Consider the following 17,154-nt stretch of genomic DNA (forward strand, 5'->3'; position numbering starts at 1 on the left):
AATTATATAGTTTAAAGGAAGATTGTTGATTTCGAAAGTATGAGTATTTAGTCGGTCTGTAACTGTTTTCAGTAAAGATATTTAAATTTAAATGAAAAATGATTGGTTCAATTTGTTTTACACCACAGTTATTTTTTCGTCACATAAATCAAATAATCAAATAAACTGATCCATAATAAAGTCAGCGTAGCTACACTAATAGTTAGTCAATGCGGTCGTATCCCTGATCCCTGATTCAGGGACTCACGGCGTTTCACTATGCTTTTTTGAGGAAGGCTATAAAAGTAAAATAAACGCGATGAAAAAGTAGCCTCAATAACAGCATTAATTATTTAAAAAAAAAAAAAAATTATTCACACGAAAGTTTTAATAACAATTTTACATCTAGTAATTATTATCAAGCGTTGTTAATGTATTTATTTTACATATATTTTTATTAATTAATTATGATATTATGTGAATTACTATAACTGCGAATTTATTAAAATACAACAATAAAAATATTCGCCGTACAAATATAATTTGACCTTGAATTTTAAAAACATTGTTTATTGTAATGCACAATACAATATATTTCCTAATCTAATCATGTCGTCACAAGCCGTATTGTGACCAGTTATTGTTATGGGAACAATAGCAGTTTCAATCTAATACGTATCAAATGATGATTTACTTCAAATCCTCTGAAGCGCATCGAATCATTTTGTAATTTGCGGACAAAATCTAGAACTAGAAACGTATTTATGTAAAGAAACGGTAAATTGGCTGCGCTGTCTGCTCTATTATTAACTTCTGTGGGTGGTCTATTGTGCAGACTAGTTTAAATATGGACTATAACCACCCTATTACCATTGGACCAGAAAGCCTAAGAGGATAAGATGCTCTCAGATTTTAAAAAGCCTAAATAAGTATTTTGTAGTGAATAACAGTCAGCAGCGTTGTTCCAACTAGTCGAGCTGTTTCGATATCAATTTACCGTATTTTTTTTTTTAAAAATTAATTAATAAATGTGATTGCCCCGAAATTTTGAATATGATTCCTAAAAATAATTTAGTATTGGTTATGTTTAGATAATATTATTAAAGTCAATTTACATTTTTTGTTTTCTTAAAATATTATGGTAATGGCACTAATTGGCCAGTGTGACCGAAATTACTCTCACGTCTAGGTTGTTACTAATACGTATGTACGTATTAGTAACAATATTTGGAAAATAACACGAGGAGATGAATTATAAACACAAATTAATGACAGAAAAACTCAGCTGTGATTACGGATTGATATTGATACGGTCTTAAATTCTTTCGTACTCCACGAACTGAGCAATATCGGCTGTTTCCCTACTTATATTTATTAAATTTCATAATGCATGAAAAACTTTAAGAATGAAACCACCAACATACCTTTCGACATTCGACTATTATAACACGCCACATATCTAACCAACGAAAGTGAACATACAACACAGTGGACACAAAGCGCGCGTCGAACCGTGGTTCCTGAACCAGATGTATCAGCTTGCGAATCATTACAACTTCTAGTCAGTGTACCGTCTCTGCTGTGAGCCAATACTCATCAGCACCAACAGTGCCAGATATTAATCAAATACTTTCTACGTTCAAGAAAGTGTAGCGATACATTCAAGAACATTGATGGACACTTATCAGGTGGATCTTATTTTTTGTAATACCTAATTTCACCTCAAATTTATCAACAAGAAAAAAGAATTATTTACTTTTTTTTAAATTGCGAATATAAAATATATTTATCTATCATGATACTGATATCAATAAAAATAAAGTAGTGAAAAGGAAAATTACAAATGTAAATTATAATTATATAGTATGTAATACAATTTCTAAATGGGTATGTATATAGTTAGTTATAAGTATGTATATAGTTTTCAATACTATAGCCTCGTTGCCACCCTATTATGATTATCATTAACATAACGCATAGGAGTGTGTCGCCGATATTATCTAAGTACCAATTGAACATTTTTTTAGCCAACAAATGTTAATAGAGATAATGCAGATGAAAACATGATATTTTAAACGCCGTCATCAATTGCCCGCAACACGCTACTCAGACTTTCGCAAGAATTAATATATTCCTGTATTTAATAAAATATGCGTGTTCAGTTAGCGTGAAAAAAAAATCTTTTCTCGTCAATTGATCAGCGGTACTAGTTAGTCTTCGACTATACATCACCGTCACGGTCGTCTTATTTGGTGCGCTCTGTGTGGCTACTGAGCTGAGTCTGGTGGGAGCGAACGGCTCGTGGTGATGGAGCCAGTCCGTCCCTGACCACGGCCAAGAATATGCACATCCTGGAAATAGGCGCCGAACAAGTAAAAAACTTTGTGATCTAGTTTTAGAGTGTTGTTTACTAATAAAAGTGTGTCAAAAATAATTAGTGTGTTAATGTGACTTAATGGCTTTAATTTTTTTTACGTATAAAAATGATACTAAAATCAAAAAATTATCATCTTTTTATATGAATACTTGTGATATGATCAATTACTATTTATTATATTTTTGGTTTTTATGATTGTTGATTATTTAGATATTCTTGTAGTTAAAGTTAAAAAAATCATAAACCATACATCATCACTATTACTTAATCTTAATATATCCATAGAGGTTTTCATTATTTTATTTATTTAAATAATTTAAATACTGTGCATACTACTATATCTACAGTACGCGAGGTCTCTGTTGTTACTAAATATTACACGAAACCTGAAATACCCTAAACAAACGAGCCCGTGTTACGTAAAAGTAAACAATCTGTCTAAAATCTTTACATACTTAATACAAATATATATATTTCGAGTAAATCTGTAAAAAGGCGGAAGTATAGATAGATGTTGCCACTATTTTGTTAAGAATTTATTGTTAAAACTTATGTATGACCATAACTTAAGTAACGGTATATTTGAATGCAGAATGCAGTTTGTCATCCTGCTAAATTCGAGCATGTCGTTAGAGGGTAATTCTAAATTTTGCTTACACATCGAAGAAATTTTGACACAAAGAAGATGTAACTTGTGTTTCATAGAAACGAATGGTGATGAATGTTTATCTTAAATAATGGTGGTATATAGTGTTTATCATGTGGTGCAGGAAGACGACGGAGGACAGCCGCGGACTGCTCCCCAAGAGGCGACCTTCCGCACCGTTCCTCGAGATCACACCACCTTTTTGATATGGAGAGTCACAGTAAGTAATTGGACACATTTCAATATGTTATAATTATTATGTTAATTTATAAAAATTAAGAAATAGCATAACTAATTATAATCTCATGAATATTTTCCGTCGTTTCGTAAATAAGCAAGCACAATGAGATTTTTTAATGAATTATTGAAACATAAACCGTAACACAAATAAACAAAGTCTATTTTTTAAGCTATAATTGGACTTTGATTGCAGCGAAATTAATCTTTAACGGTGAAAACAGTTCATAAAATCGTTTACAAATATGTAGGTTAAGGTAAGCTGTAGGTACGGTTTCTCTTTAACTTGGACTTATTTATAAATTATCTAAAGCTAAGCAGATATCATGAAATAAAACAGCAAACAAACATCCACCGCCTCCCTTTACCCCCTATCCTATACCTTTATTCCATTTCTAGACCACAAAATAACTGATTTATAAAATCGACTTTCTGAAAGACAAGAAATGACAAAAGATCTTCTTAATGTGAAAAAAAAACATGAGTATTAAATTCTTTTTTTCTGGGGCATTCCTGGATCCGGAACCTATTGACCTTTTTGAAGATCATTAGCTGTTTTCTAGTTGTATGTGTTAACAATGTGAGTTATGATTATGTGGTACCTACCCAGACGGCTTGCACTTGGTAGGTCTATACCTACCATCAAAATATATCAAGTGATCAGATTGATTCAACAATAATTATACTGTGAAATTATATTACAATATCATTGTTTCTGATGCTACAGAATCCTCTAGTATGAGCTGTATGCCCTAATTTTCAAGAACTTGCAACAGAAGTGTAGAATTTGAGTTCATTGGAATATATCAAATAATAGATAACTGACATATATAACACTATTTTCTTATAACTTTTTTGTCCAATATGGTCTAATTTTGACCCAAATTCTTTGGTTACGTCTCAAGCTGAAGCCTACCTGAAACTAAATTATTTAAACTTCTTTTCATAACTAATTAGCTAATTGAAAGAACCTATTTTCTTTGGTAAAATTAAGCTACGTATATACGTAAAAAACAGGGCTTTATATAAAGCCTGTTTTTTTTTTTAAATAACATTATAGTTAAAGAAATTTCGCCGTCATAATGATCATAATTATGTTGTTATTCACATTAAAATTTTAAATTTAGATACGATTAATAAACAACCCATAAATCAATCCGTTACAAATATCGAGTATTTTATAAAATGTCGATGTATACGAAATCCATGCGAAATGGCCGTTAAGGCCTAAGAACGCAATTTACAAATGACTGCATAGTATAGAGAACTAACACGCATGCGTTACAAAAGGTTTATTCACGTCAGATTTTACTTTCACTATGCATGACAGTTCCATATAACCAAACAATGTGATCGTACCTTCTATCTGGTCGTAGTCTGTTTCCTCTATAATTTATAATGTCCGGCATAAATGCGAGGAGCGTTGAGTATTACAATGTAGATATTCGTATAATGTATAATCACATACTTTGCGTTTAGTTTTGCCTTTTTACGAATGTAGATAATAAATATATTTTTTATGCTACAAAGATTAATCGAATAAATAGAAAACAATAATCAAGAACTGGACACATACCTTTACACACATAGGTACCATTAACGTCATGATGACTATGGACTTCAAGTCTTGTAGAGACAATTTGGTTATAATTCTAAGATCTACTCTACGCTAATTAAGTTTCAGATAAAACGTAATGGTTCGTTTAAACATAATTTAGAAATATTATTTTATCTTCTAAAAGGATTTGCCTGAAAATCTTTAACTTTGATACACCAATGGAGTCTATTTTTCGAATATTTTCCAATTCGTGTCACATGACAAATAAAGCTCAAGCTTCGTTATCTTATTTCGCAATGAGATAGTTTTGTGAAAGGGTGACCCAAAAGTCTGCTTCATTTATTCACACGAAACAATAGTGGTTTCGAACTTTCAACATAATACCGGTCTCTTGATCAGTTCTAAAAATAAGAAAAAAGTTTTGCATAAGACTTTTTTGAATGAATTATTCAAAGAAAACAGTATTGCTCTTTGTAATTATGTCAAAGCATCATTTATTTATTTGAGAAAGACTGTTATGTCATTTTTAACTGTATTCTGTTTCCCATAGTCGTAACAGTCGTTAAGCGAAGTAGGAAGAGAAAGGAAATTACTGACTCATATCTTCAACCATATCTAATCTACCTTTACTTATTTTTCCATACAATCATAATGTCAATTTTTATCACAGGCTTTTACATGTCAGTACAAGTGTGTGAACATTTAATTTTCTGAAAGCTTTTAGAAATCCCACAATCTATTTTTGATATAGCAATATTTTAGGATTAAGCTGTTTTAATTTCTAAAGTAATGTATGCACTGCAGTCGTGTTTGCACGACACGTGAGTTATCTTGTGCTTAATTGATCCGTGAAGGAACACACCATAAAGAAAGCTCGCGTGTGTCGGTTTAATTTTTGGCACATTTTTCTTTCAAGCCACACCAAAGCAAACTCTTCTCATTAAGGGGAAAGAAGAAATCTATAAATTGTTACGTTATTAATATTTATTTATACAACAGCAACAGCCTGTAAATTCCCACTGCTGGGCTAAAGATCTCCTCTCCCTTTGGAACATATTCCACCACACTGTTCCAATGCGGGTTGGTGGAATACACGTCTAGCAGAATTTCTATGAAATTTGTCACATGCAGGTTTCCTCACGATGTTTTCCTTCACTGCTGAGCACGAGCTGAATTATAAAGACAAATTAAGCACATGAAGAAGCGGTGCTTGCTTTTGAACCACTGGGCCATCTCGACTCTGATTCTGATTTATTTATAGTATTCTATTAATTTATTGAGTTTTGTTTAATGATCGCCGTCATAGAACCTACCCATAGTTAGCCTTCTTGTGAAACTAACAAACTAACAAAGCGAATGAGATTAAGAAAAACAGTTTTAGTACTTTTTAATGATTTGAAATATGCCTAACATTTAAAGACATTTGCGTATAGCGTATTGCGTATAGCGTAAAGATAAATGTACAATAGCTGCACTAGGTATCTACAAATTGTATGTAGTTCCCAAAACATAGAAATAAACAAAACGAGGGAAAGTTAGGTACAGTTATGCATGGGCAGTAAATTGCAGTGAGATGCATGCTTGGCGTAGTGCCCGCACGTCGCACGCTCCGTAGTCATCCACAATGCGATGTCTGGACGTGATTAACTGCCTGCATCTATGATTAATAAAATAATAATAGTTATAAGCTGTCCGCTTCGATACCGTGCTACTTACTCGATATATATTTAAACTTGAGAGTTTCACTTCAGACAAACAACAGAAATTTTTAATGACTAATTTAAACTTAGAAATAAACACAGTTTCAGAGCAGGTCTAAAAATATTTATTATTGCTTAATATAAAGAATCAAATGACATTATAATTTTCTACAAAAGTAATAAAACGATGTGACAAAAATATTTTATATTAAATTAGTTTTTCTAGAAGTAGGTACAGGTTCGGTCAAAAACCTCCACGCTTGGCTGATTAAGTCTTACAAATTATATAGATAAAATGTAGGTAATTGGATATGCAGATGTGATATTGTATAATGTCAATAAATGTCCTGCTGGTTGAATATAGTTACAATACCAAAATGACATTTTTATAAATGTACGTACATTACAAAAAAAATGCTAATTAGAAGTAATTGTACTACAAAAAATATATTAATCATTAAGATATATATATCATAAGATAAGTATTAATTACAATACAAGTTAAAACGCTTACTAATTTAAATTATATTTACGGTTTGTTTAAGTAGTATTAGCATCGGTATCTATTTATTTTTATACTCGCTCTATAAGAAGTTTTAAAAGTGCATTAAATCGAATGATTACAAACCATTGTGGATAATAAACCATTCGTAACGGAGCCGTGATTCATTCCACCAACATCTCAGTACCGCTAACAGAAGTGCCGCCGAGCGTCGAGCGCCAGCCAACCATGACCATCATATTTTAACTCGCTTAATATCATTTAATAAATAGGTCAACGGATTTATTGAATTCGCTATTACTAAGTCGAAAATAAATGATCATTATTTTAGAAATGAAACGAATATCCGACCTATTTTTATATTCAATTGAAATCAGGATACAATACCGAAACCTAGGCGAATATTGGGTAGTTTTTTAAAACACAGCGCTAAAAGGTAAATTTTGGCAAATTGTATCAGATTCTATATACGATGATACAGTGTGTACATACGCATAAACTAATCACCAAATATACATAAGTTTTTCTTTGAAGTAGTGATTTGAAATAGAATGGTCATATTCAAAATGAGCATATTTTATTAAATACTAACTAATAATATCGAAATATTCAAGTGATCCTAATTGTTCACTCAAATAATTACACATATAAGTAATCATATCGCAATTGTTTATATTCAATGATAAGTAACAGTGAAAACCGATAAATGAATTACCATTTCGTGTTCTATTGTCTCAGCTAGGAAACATGCGTTACGTTGTTGATGCTGATTTGCGTTGAAATGAAAGCGTTTCTGCTAAAGCTGAGATGTCGTGCACAACTCGCATGTATAGAAACGTCATAATTTCATACGTGACTTCGTAATTGCACAGATTTAATATAGCAACGTTTACACTAGATATGCGTTATGTTATAGATCTCCATGACTAGAACTCACGTTTGGAATCATAATGTCTGTCAGCTGTCTGTCCCCATGTATGCATATATATCTTTAAAATTACGCAACGGATTTGAATGCGATTTTTTTTAATAGGTAGAGTGATTGGCGAAGAGTCGATAGTTGGATTATAAGAGATAAGAATGAAGACATAGAAAATGTACCTATGTTTGCCAACATTGTGCACTATAATACGGCCAGTGTCAATGGTCCCTTCAGATTGGTCGCCGTAGCCGAAATCGGTCAGAACGACATTACAAAGAAAATTTCAAATTCTTCGATAGTAATACTTATACTTATCTCAGTAATTTTCCTTGATTGTCGAGCTAAAAAGAAGCAATAACTTTCCTCCTTTCCATGAAACTGACCACTTTACAGCATGTAATACTCTATTATTTATCTTGAGATTTGCAACATAGAACCTCTTATTTAGTATACGAAGATTCAGTGCTTTCGTTGCAATAGAATGTATATACTTTAATACATAGCTATTTATTGTTGTGATAAATATTATAAATAGGTTAAATTTGTTTGATTGTATGTTTCATTATCAATGAAACTAATAATCCAATTACAAGGTATTGCCTTAGATAATGTAGTTTTCTAGCAGTAAATTTGTTTTTGTAAAATTATGTTCTAGGTACAGTTAGTCTATTTAAATATTAACTCGAGTCTTGATATACTTAAAAAAGCTAATAAACGAAATGTACTCTTATTCAAGGTAGTAGATCATATAATCCTACTACAACCTTGTAGTTTAGTTCAACATCTAATAGGCTCATGATTATTTGCAGGAATCGGGTACGGAGCTTCTACATCGGTCACACTATGGCACATTTTATGACACTGAGGCGTATTTGCTTTATTCTTGCTCACTTCCGGGCCAGCCTGCTGGACCAGATGTTATTGTAAGTCAAAGCTTGAACGATACTCTATTATGTGATAAAAACGTTCAATTATTTTCTAAAAAAAGTTTTAATATGTTGCTGGTTAGCGTCGTGAAACAAAAGAAAATGGCAACGGAGAGTATGCCGAGCGACACGTGCATACCTGGGCCAGCGAACGCAGCGGCACGCTAGCGGCGCTGACGGTGCGACGCGCGACCCAACTATTGAACCATTTAGGGACGCCAGTCGTACTCTACCGGGAAAGTGCAACTAAAGAATCACCGAGAATGCTTTCATATTTTCGCGACGGCATCAGGTAAATAATTCTGGAAGGCTTCTTCTCAATTACATTCGTCACAAAATACGTAATAAGTACATTTTATTGGCAGGATACTCCGTAGCGGCTCCCTGAACGGCTCTGCTCGTTTATACCGCGTGCGCGGTCATAGACCAGTGGTTCTTCAATTAGAACCAGTATCATGGGCTCAGCTATCCTCAGACGGTGTGTTCGTGCTGGACACGTCTAGCTTAATCGTTTTATGGCTCGGCCGTGCTGCTAATTTGATTGAAAAAATTTTCGGCGCTAAGGTTAATATATAATATATATTTCGTGTCTTTCGATTACGGTCAACAACTTCGTATAACAATGAGAATCATTTTAACTTACAGATCGCATATCGCATGGCACGTGGCCCAGAAAAAGGAATGATGATACGACGCATAGCAATCGCACATGATGGATACGAGCAAACATTGCCAGTCGCGGACCGCGAGCTTCTGAATAATCTGCTGGAACTTCGTTCACGTTCGATTCGACCCCCGCCAACCGTCGCCGAGTCGCCGCGACCGGCAAGATTGTATAAAGTAACACAGCCGCCGAGGATATCTCCAATAAACGTACCGTCACAAAAATCAGCAGCAAGATTGGAAGAAATCAAAAGAGCGCCTCTGTACAGAGAAGATTTACGCGATGATGTAAGTAATTGTCACTTTTTGTTTTTAAATATATTTAAGTAATTACGACGTCATTTGAAATGTTCTATTTTTAAACATTTATGTAAGTAGGTAACATGTAAATCTCAACATTTAAAAGAATGTGTTCTATATAATTATGACAAGTTGACTGCGCCAATATATGTGCGCACTCCCATCGGCACTACACGATCGGATACAAATCTGAACAGGACCAGCGACTTTACATGCATTCAATATCTCTGATGTTTTTTAATACCTATTATATATTACTAATTAAGTAAAAGCTTATGTAATGTTCATTACAGAGCGTGTACATAGTTGATGGAGGGTCACGAGGAGTATGGGCTTGGGTAGGCGCGAGCGCAACACCATCCGAGGGTCGTGGAGCTCTCGCGGCCGCCCGAGGCCTCGCGCGAGCGAAGAGGCTGTCGGGTCCGGTGGCCACCATGGTCGCAGGACGCGAGCCGCTGGAGTTCGCAGCGCTGTTCCATCGCTGGAGCTGGGCGGACGCGCGCCGGGACGTCCGCGTTCGAGCCGCCCGATCCGCCACCACCAAGCTGGACGCTGTCAGCCTCGCTTCCAATGCATGGCTGGCTGCTGAAGTAAATAGTAAACTGCTGACGATTGATTAAAATAGCACAGATCACGACCCAACTGCTATATCGTGGGAAATATTTAGATATTAAGTAAAATTTTATTGAGAAGCTGCAAATGAAAGCACTGTAAAGTAAAATATATTTGAATACCATAACACGTTCACTGCCACCTAAATTTTTCCTATGCTTATAGCGATGCCGGCATACATAATGCCGCGAACACGCTAAGCGTGTCCCCGGCATCGCTAGATAAATTGTATGGACAAGCGTAGCGTGTCCACTGGCACAGGAACAAAAAAATTATTATTTTTTTGTTAAAACGGTCTTTGTTAGTTAATATTTCTTGTGTTATGCAATAATTAAGGTGTTTAGAATAATGTTGTCAGTGTTTTATCCTGGATTATGTCAAAAAACCGCTTTTATGGTAAGTAAACATCATAATGTAATCAGTGGTTGTAAAACTTTTTAATAAATTCCCACATATCATATTTATATTGGTGTCGAATTTGATATATACTTTTTATCGCGTTATGATTTAGTTCTTATTTCAATAAAAAAATTGTTCATGATATCTACTGTTACCTGTTATCTACTGTTGTATCCCTGCAAATGACGCGGGTCAGTTTGAAAGTAGCAAGGTATAATCAAATAAAATAAAATAGAACTTTCAATACAAATTAAAACAGAGTTTAAATTTCGCTTCATAAAATGTCCATAAAAATCCACCTTCTTTTTTTTGTTTTCTCAAATACATACTTATTAATTTCTAAAATCAATTTTTATCTCACTTGTTTCGTTCACTTTCTTATTAGTTGCTAGAAATGTTCAAAGGTCATAGGATATCGATTCGGTGCACATGTCTTGATATATAATAATAAAGAACAATTAAATAAGTAATAATTAATAAACAAATAATTAAAAAATAATCAAGCTTCTTGTAAGCTAAATAGTCCAGGAATTTTAGCACCAAAAATCGGTCCGCTCTACATAAAATCCTTCTACGTGATTTTTCGATTGGATTAGGTCGGAGAGCATGAAATTTTCTACTAATTTTATATAAAACTTTTTGTACACACTTTTTTTACTAATTTTATACAAAAATTATTGATTTACTTTACAAAAACAAATAATTTGGTTTTTATTTACTTAAATATCTCGGAAAATATCAACAATAGAAGGAAAAGTTTGGTATGAAAGAGGTGGGAAATTTTGTTTTCTACAAGAAAGATCTCTTCGGTTTTTGACGTAAAACTTACCGTTTCCGAGATATATGCAAAAAAACGTTTTCCAAGATGGCGGCTAACGCTCGCGGTTTCGGACGACAGAAACTCGATTTTATACTTGGGGGGCACCCTCCGACATAATCCAATCGAAAAATCACGTAGAAGGATTTTATGCAGAGCGGATATCTAAAATCTTGGACTAAAACTCGTTTTATTGTTTAATTACTTCAATTCTTGTAACACGAATTTGAAGTTCACATGAGTTTACATTTTTAAGGTAAATCAGCCTTATTTAGTGTTTAATTTTATATATTTGGTGTATGTATGTGGTAGTTAATGATTAATCGAACTAACATATAGGTACTTGTAATATATAATCAGTATCAGTATCAACATAACACAAAGTAAGACAATTTACTATAAACTTTGTCATTAAATAGGAATGGCAGAATTACGGCTTATATAGTTTTACTACAAAGGTGTATAAATTTTTATAATAATAGATATTTGTACAAAAAAAAAATGTAACAAAGTTCCGCAAATTTGAGAAAACAATAACAAATTTAGTTCAATTGTCACCAAATAAGCCATAAATAAAATGTGGTTTGTTGAAAAAACAGTTTGACAATCTATGATTATCCTTAATAAGTGAACAAGCCTAGCGTGTCGCCGGCATTACAAAAGACATTTTTTTTCTAAAATAAAAAAATATATTAATTTTAACGGGCCACTTAAAAACTCAGTAGCTTATCGCTTGAAGATTGCACACAATTAGTTTGAATGAATAATTTAGCCTAGTTTTTAAGATATCACTGAAATTCTTAGAACAAGCCTAGCGTGTTCGCGGCGTGGCTATAGAAATTCGCATGAACACGCTAGGCGTGTCGCTGGCACTGAACGTGTTAAACTACAATATCTAACTCGGCAACTCTAACTAATATTTCGGTTAGTTTTTATAATTTAAATTAAATTCACTCCGATAGATTACAATCTATTGAAAGATAATGCATTTGATTTAAAGTTAGATTATAAAATAGTTAATTTATAAAATTACACGGTAACATTTAAAAATCAAAATGTCTCTGAACAAATTAAAACCTTTGAATTTAAATACAAATTTCGAGGAAAAGCATAACAACAGTGTTGGATGATTTATCTAGACACCATTTAAAGCAATACTAATCACATACATATATATTAAAGACATGCTATAGCGCGACCAACAGTTAACAGCCGAATGTTTTCCACCATTCTTTTCTTTTTCTTAGGCCCAGCTGCCGGACGACGGGTCCGGCTCGCTGCGCGTGTGGCGCGTGTCGCCCGACGGCGCGCTGTGCGAGGTGGAGCGTCCGCAGCAAGCCGCCTTCTACGACCAGGACTGCTACATCGCACTCTATACCTACCACGCCCCTACGGGAGACCAGACCATACTCTATTATTGGATGGTAAAGTAGTAGTAGTAGTAGTAGTAACAGCCTGTAAATTTTCCCACTGCTGGGCTAAAGGCCTCCTCTCCCTTTTGAGGAGAGGGCTTGGAACATATTCTACCACGCTGTTCCAATGCGGGTAGGTGGAATACACATGTGGCAGAATTTCTATGTAATTTGTCACATGCAGGTTTCCTCACGATGTTTTCCTTCACCGCAGATCACGAGATGAATTATAAAGACAAATTAAGCACATGAAACAGCGGTGCTAGCCTGGGTTTGAACCCGCAATCATCGGTTAAGATGCACGTGTTCTAACCACTGGGCCATCTCGGCTCTATTGGATGGTAAAATAGAATGTTAATAGGTAACAGTGGATGAATATGATGAATAAAAGTGTAACTCTATTTTGAAGTTATAATTGAAGGTTATTATAATTGTATTCTTACATATTTTAGGGTGGCTCTTCGCCAAATGAACTGAGGAATTTGGGTGCTAAAGAAGCCAAAGATCTCTACACAAAGTTAGCACGTCTTCCCATTCAGGTGAGTTGGAAATATGCTTATGTCCCACTCTCTGAAGGTAAATGACAAATTGGAAATTTATTAGTGTTATGTAGCTTAATTTATACTTGTCTGTCCCAATTTAAGAAAAGGATACAAACACGTTTCTGTATTATTATGGGTAGTATTAACTTGTAGTTTTTAAGCTTATTACCATCCTTGCTTATATAATGCTTGTATCACAAAAATGTATAGTCAGACTATAATATATTTAAAATAAATTATTTTTAGGCTTGGATATATCAAGGCAAGGAGCCGGCGCATTTTCTTCAAATCTTCAAAGGCCGAATGATTACTTACATCGGAAGTGCAACTGATTACGATCGTAAGGAACTCAAGATATAACTAATTACGTAGAGCAATTAAATGTTAAATGGATTCTAGTCTCAGCAGAATCAGAATCAATATATTCGATATAAAAAACAATTCACAGAGTTTTCATATACTTAAAACTTGTCTCAAACGATCTTCCAGCGAGCGGGCGACGCGTGATCCCGCCCCCGCGCGCGCTGATCCGCGTGTCAGGGCAGTACGCGCGAGAGGCGCGCGGCGCGCAGGTGGGGCGCGGGGCGGGCGCGGGCGCGTGCTACGTGCTGCGGGACGGCGCGCGCGTGTGGGTGTGGTGCGCCGCCAGCGCCACCGGGGACGAGCGAGAGGTCGCCAAGAACATGGCCGCCGCCGACCACACGCTCGTCATGCAGGGTAGGCTGGAGATGAAGACTGAAGACTGTGGAACACTTCGACGTGAATGTATGACGTCAGACTGTCTCTTGCTATCTGTTGAAGGAAGAAAATTGTCGTTGCAGGAAAAGAGAAAGCAGATTTCTGGACTGCATTGGGCGACAGACGACAGCTACTAGAGGTGTCCCCGCTTAAAGAAGTAGAGCGTCCCCTACCTCCACGCTTGTTCTACGTATCACTAGGTGTGGCCGGCCAATATTCATGTGAGTAAAGGAATAAGTATTATAACAATATTTAAAGTTGCCGCTCCTAATAATAGTTTTATGTCGGAACGTATGTAGGATGACGTTCGAAAAACGTTCGTTAGAATCCTCTTGTACCTAAGTTCTCGCCATTCCAGTCGAGGAGATAGCGTCGTTCAGCCAGTACGAGCTGGCGCCGGAGATGGCGGCGGTGCTGGACGCGCACGCCGCCGTGTTCGTGTGGCTCGGCGCGCACTGCGGCCCGCGCGCCCGCGATGACGCGCGCGCGCTCGGGCTGGCTTACCTCGCGCACGGTACGCATACGTATACGTATTACGTTTACGTATACGTATAATTATCAAATTGGAACTAATACGAGTATAATATATGAAAAAAACAAACGTTAAAAATTAAAGTTAAAAATCATAATGATATTCAATTTTTATCGAAATTAAAACACTAATTTGCTTATTATATGATATTTATTGCTTTTTACATGTTGTTATTAACCTAAAAAGTAATTAAGTATATAATAATCATAAACATAAAATAATGGAATATTGAATTCTGTTGAATTTTTCGATACTATACCCATTTCATTTAAAAAATATATAAATCCCTAACCTTGTGATTTTCAGATCCAGCAGCTCGAGACTCCGAAACTCCTATAATTGTAATCAGCCAGGGCCGAGAACCACCAAACTTCACTGGATTCTTTCCCCACTGGAAAAATTCTATGTGGAAGGTTAGTTTCTACAATGATGTTCTAGTGAACAGATATGTTATTAAAGCGCAAAAAGCGAAGACTAGAAAACGTCCTAATTGGAACGTTTGCCTTTAGTCGTGTTACGTAGTAATACGTTACCTTTACCTTTTTACTTGTAACGAAATGTGAAATAAACAGTCCCTGGCGCGGCACACTTTTGTTTAGTATGGATATAACATATCTGTTTATTAGTATATCATTGAGTTTCTATTAATAAAATTATCATTATGGAAATAACAAAAACCTGTTGTTTGATTGTTTGTAATTTTCAGAGTAGATGAGTTCTATTATTATTAATTATAATTATGTTATGTTACAGGGTCATAAAACGTTTAGTGCAATCGTGAGTGCTTTGGAAGGTAAAGCAATCGTTCGTGGAAGTAACAACTCGTTAAACAGCGGAAACAGTGAGAACCGCTTCGACCAACACGAGAAGTACCCGCTGTCCGTACTGCGCGGACCCAAGGAGCACATGCCGACTGACGTCGATCCGCTCACGAAGGAGGTACGTTTAATGCCCTCAACAAAACTAATACTTTTGATTTTCAAGTCGCTTTCAATTTTCGAATGCTTCAACTTTTATTATTAATAATTCATAACTATTACACATATGCACTATTTAAACCATAAAAGAATAAAGTTTTTCGTTGATTTTTTTTTTCACCAACCCGCATAGGAACAGCGTGACGGAATATTTTCCAAACTTTTCCTCAAAGAGAGAGGAGGCCTTAGCCCAGCAGTGGGAAATTTACAAGCTGTTGTTGTTGATTTGGTTCTATCTTAAATTATTTTGAGACTTTTGTCCAACACTGGTACGTCTGTCTCATTGAGCTTGATTAATCTATGACATTCTCTATCGATTTGGGATAAAATAGCGTATTGAACGTCGACGAAGCTATAAATGGAATTTTGGAAGTAAAATTAAAGTGGAAATAAGTAGTCAAGTGTAATAGTGTTGCATTTATAAATAAAGATATATTAGTCATAAACTCTTACTTGCGAAACGTAAAAGATCTTGTCATAAAGGCTACGGTCATTCCCAGATGATCTTCATTCGTTCTACAGTTTGGAAAATGTCAGATTCCAACCCTCACGCTATCAACTCCAAAATCAAAGTATAATTTATTAAATAAATTTGTTTTTTTGTATAATAACAAATCAACAGCAGAAAAATCATTTCAAAATTTTATCTCTCAGGGTTAGCGCTAAAATGAGCCTCCAGTTACTTTGTTTACACGAGTTTATGTTAAAAATTACTGAATCATAATGTTCCTTACCAATCTTACGCAACCTTTAGCTGTCTCTAACGCTGGTGAATCATAAACAATAAAAAATTTAACACGCATATTATAACAACATTACACGTGATCTGTGACCTGTGGCCACAAGTAATAAAATGTTGCCACAGACAGCTTACACACAAACTTTTTTTAACCTTATAAATATTTAATGTAAATTAATGAAATTTAACATTTTTTATTTGCAGTTATATCTGACACACGACGATTTTGTATCAACATTTAACATGGCCTACAACGAGTTCCGGTCATTGCCTTCGTGGAAACAAAAGGAATTGAAAAAAGCTGTGGGACTCTTTTGAAACAATAACATTTAACCTTACGCATTTTCACATCATATAAGTATTATGCTCTTACTCGACATACATATATTTTATTTACTCAACACTACACAGTTTTATTATTTATTTAGAAAATATCGAAATATAATAATACTTACATTATCATTTGATACTTTAAAATAGATAATCTAACAGCATTTAATTTTGTAACAGTATGAGATTAATTATATTTCGTGTTGATTTGTAGTACATATTTATTATTTTTATCATTAAGAATAA

The 17,154-nt window shown here is 34.7% G+C and overlaps 1 protein-coding gene across 2 annotated transcripts; it reads left to right on the forward strand.

Annotated features, from left to right (window-relative positions):
- The first annotated feature begins 1,550 nt into the window (after nucleotides 1-1,550).
- On the forward strand, nucleotides 1,551-17,127 carry LOC124531213 (villin-like protein quail). 2 transcript variants are annotated; one of them, XM_047105706.1, is made up of 16 exons: nucleotides 1,551-1,667; nucleotides 3,127-3,222; nucleotides 8,731-8,844; nucleotides 8,931-9,139; nucleotides 9,213-9,411; nucleotides 9,493-9,798; nucleotides 10,104-10,400; nucleotides 12,886-13,062; nucleotides 13,503-13,589; nucleotides 13,839-13,932; nucleotides 14,082-14,309; nucleotides 14,414-14,551; nucleotides 14,689-14,844; nucleotides 15,169-15,275; nucleotides 15,616-15,801; nucleotides 16,783-17,127. In XM_047105706.1, exons 1-16 carry the CDS (start codon nucleotides 1,653-1,655, stop codon nucleotides 16,894-16,896), a joined length of 2,523 nt encoding a protein of 840 aa, XP_046961662.1. In that variant the 5' UTR covers nucleotides 1,551-1,652; the 3' UTR covers nucleotides 16,897-17,127. The 2 variants fall into 2 exon arrangements, with proteins under 2 accessions (XP_046961662.1, XP_046961661.1); XM_047105705.1 differs by lacking the exon at nucleotides 1,551-1,667 and adding an exon at nucleotides 2,106-2,351 and having other exon boundaries at nucleotides 16,783-17,126.
- Nucleotides 17,128-17,154: the final 27 nt, after the last annotated feature.

The sequence above is a fragment of the Vanessa cardui genome, chromosome 7 (genome assembly GCF_905220365.1).
Source record: "Vanessa cardui chromosome 7, ilVanCard2.1, whole genome shotgun sequence".
Lineage (NCBI taxonomy): Eukaryota > Metazoa > Arthropoda > Insecta > Lepidoptera > Nymphalidae > Vanessa > Vanessa cardui.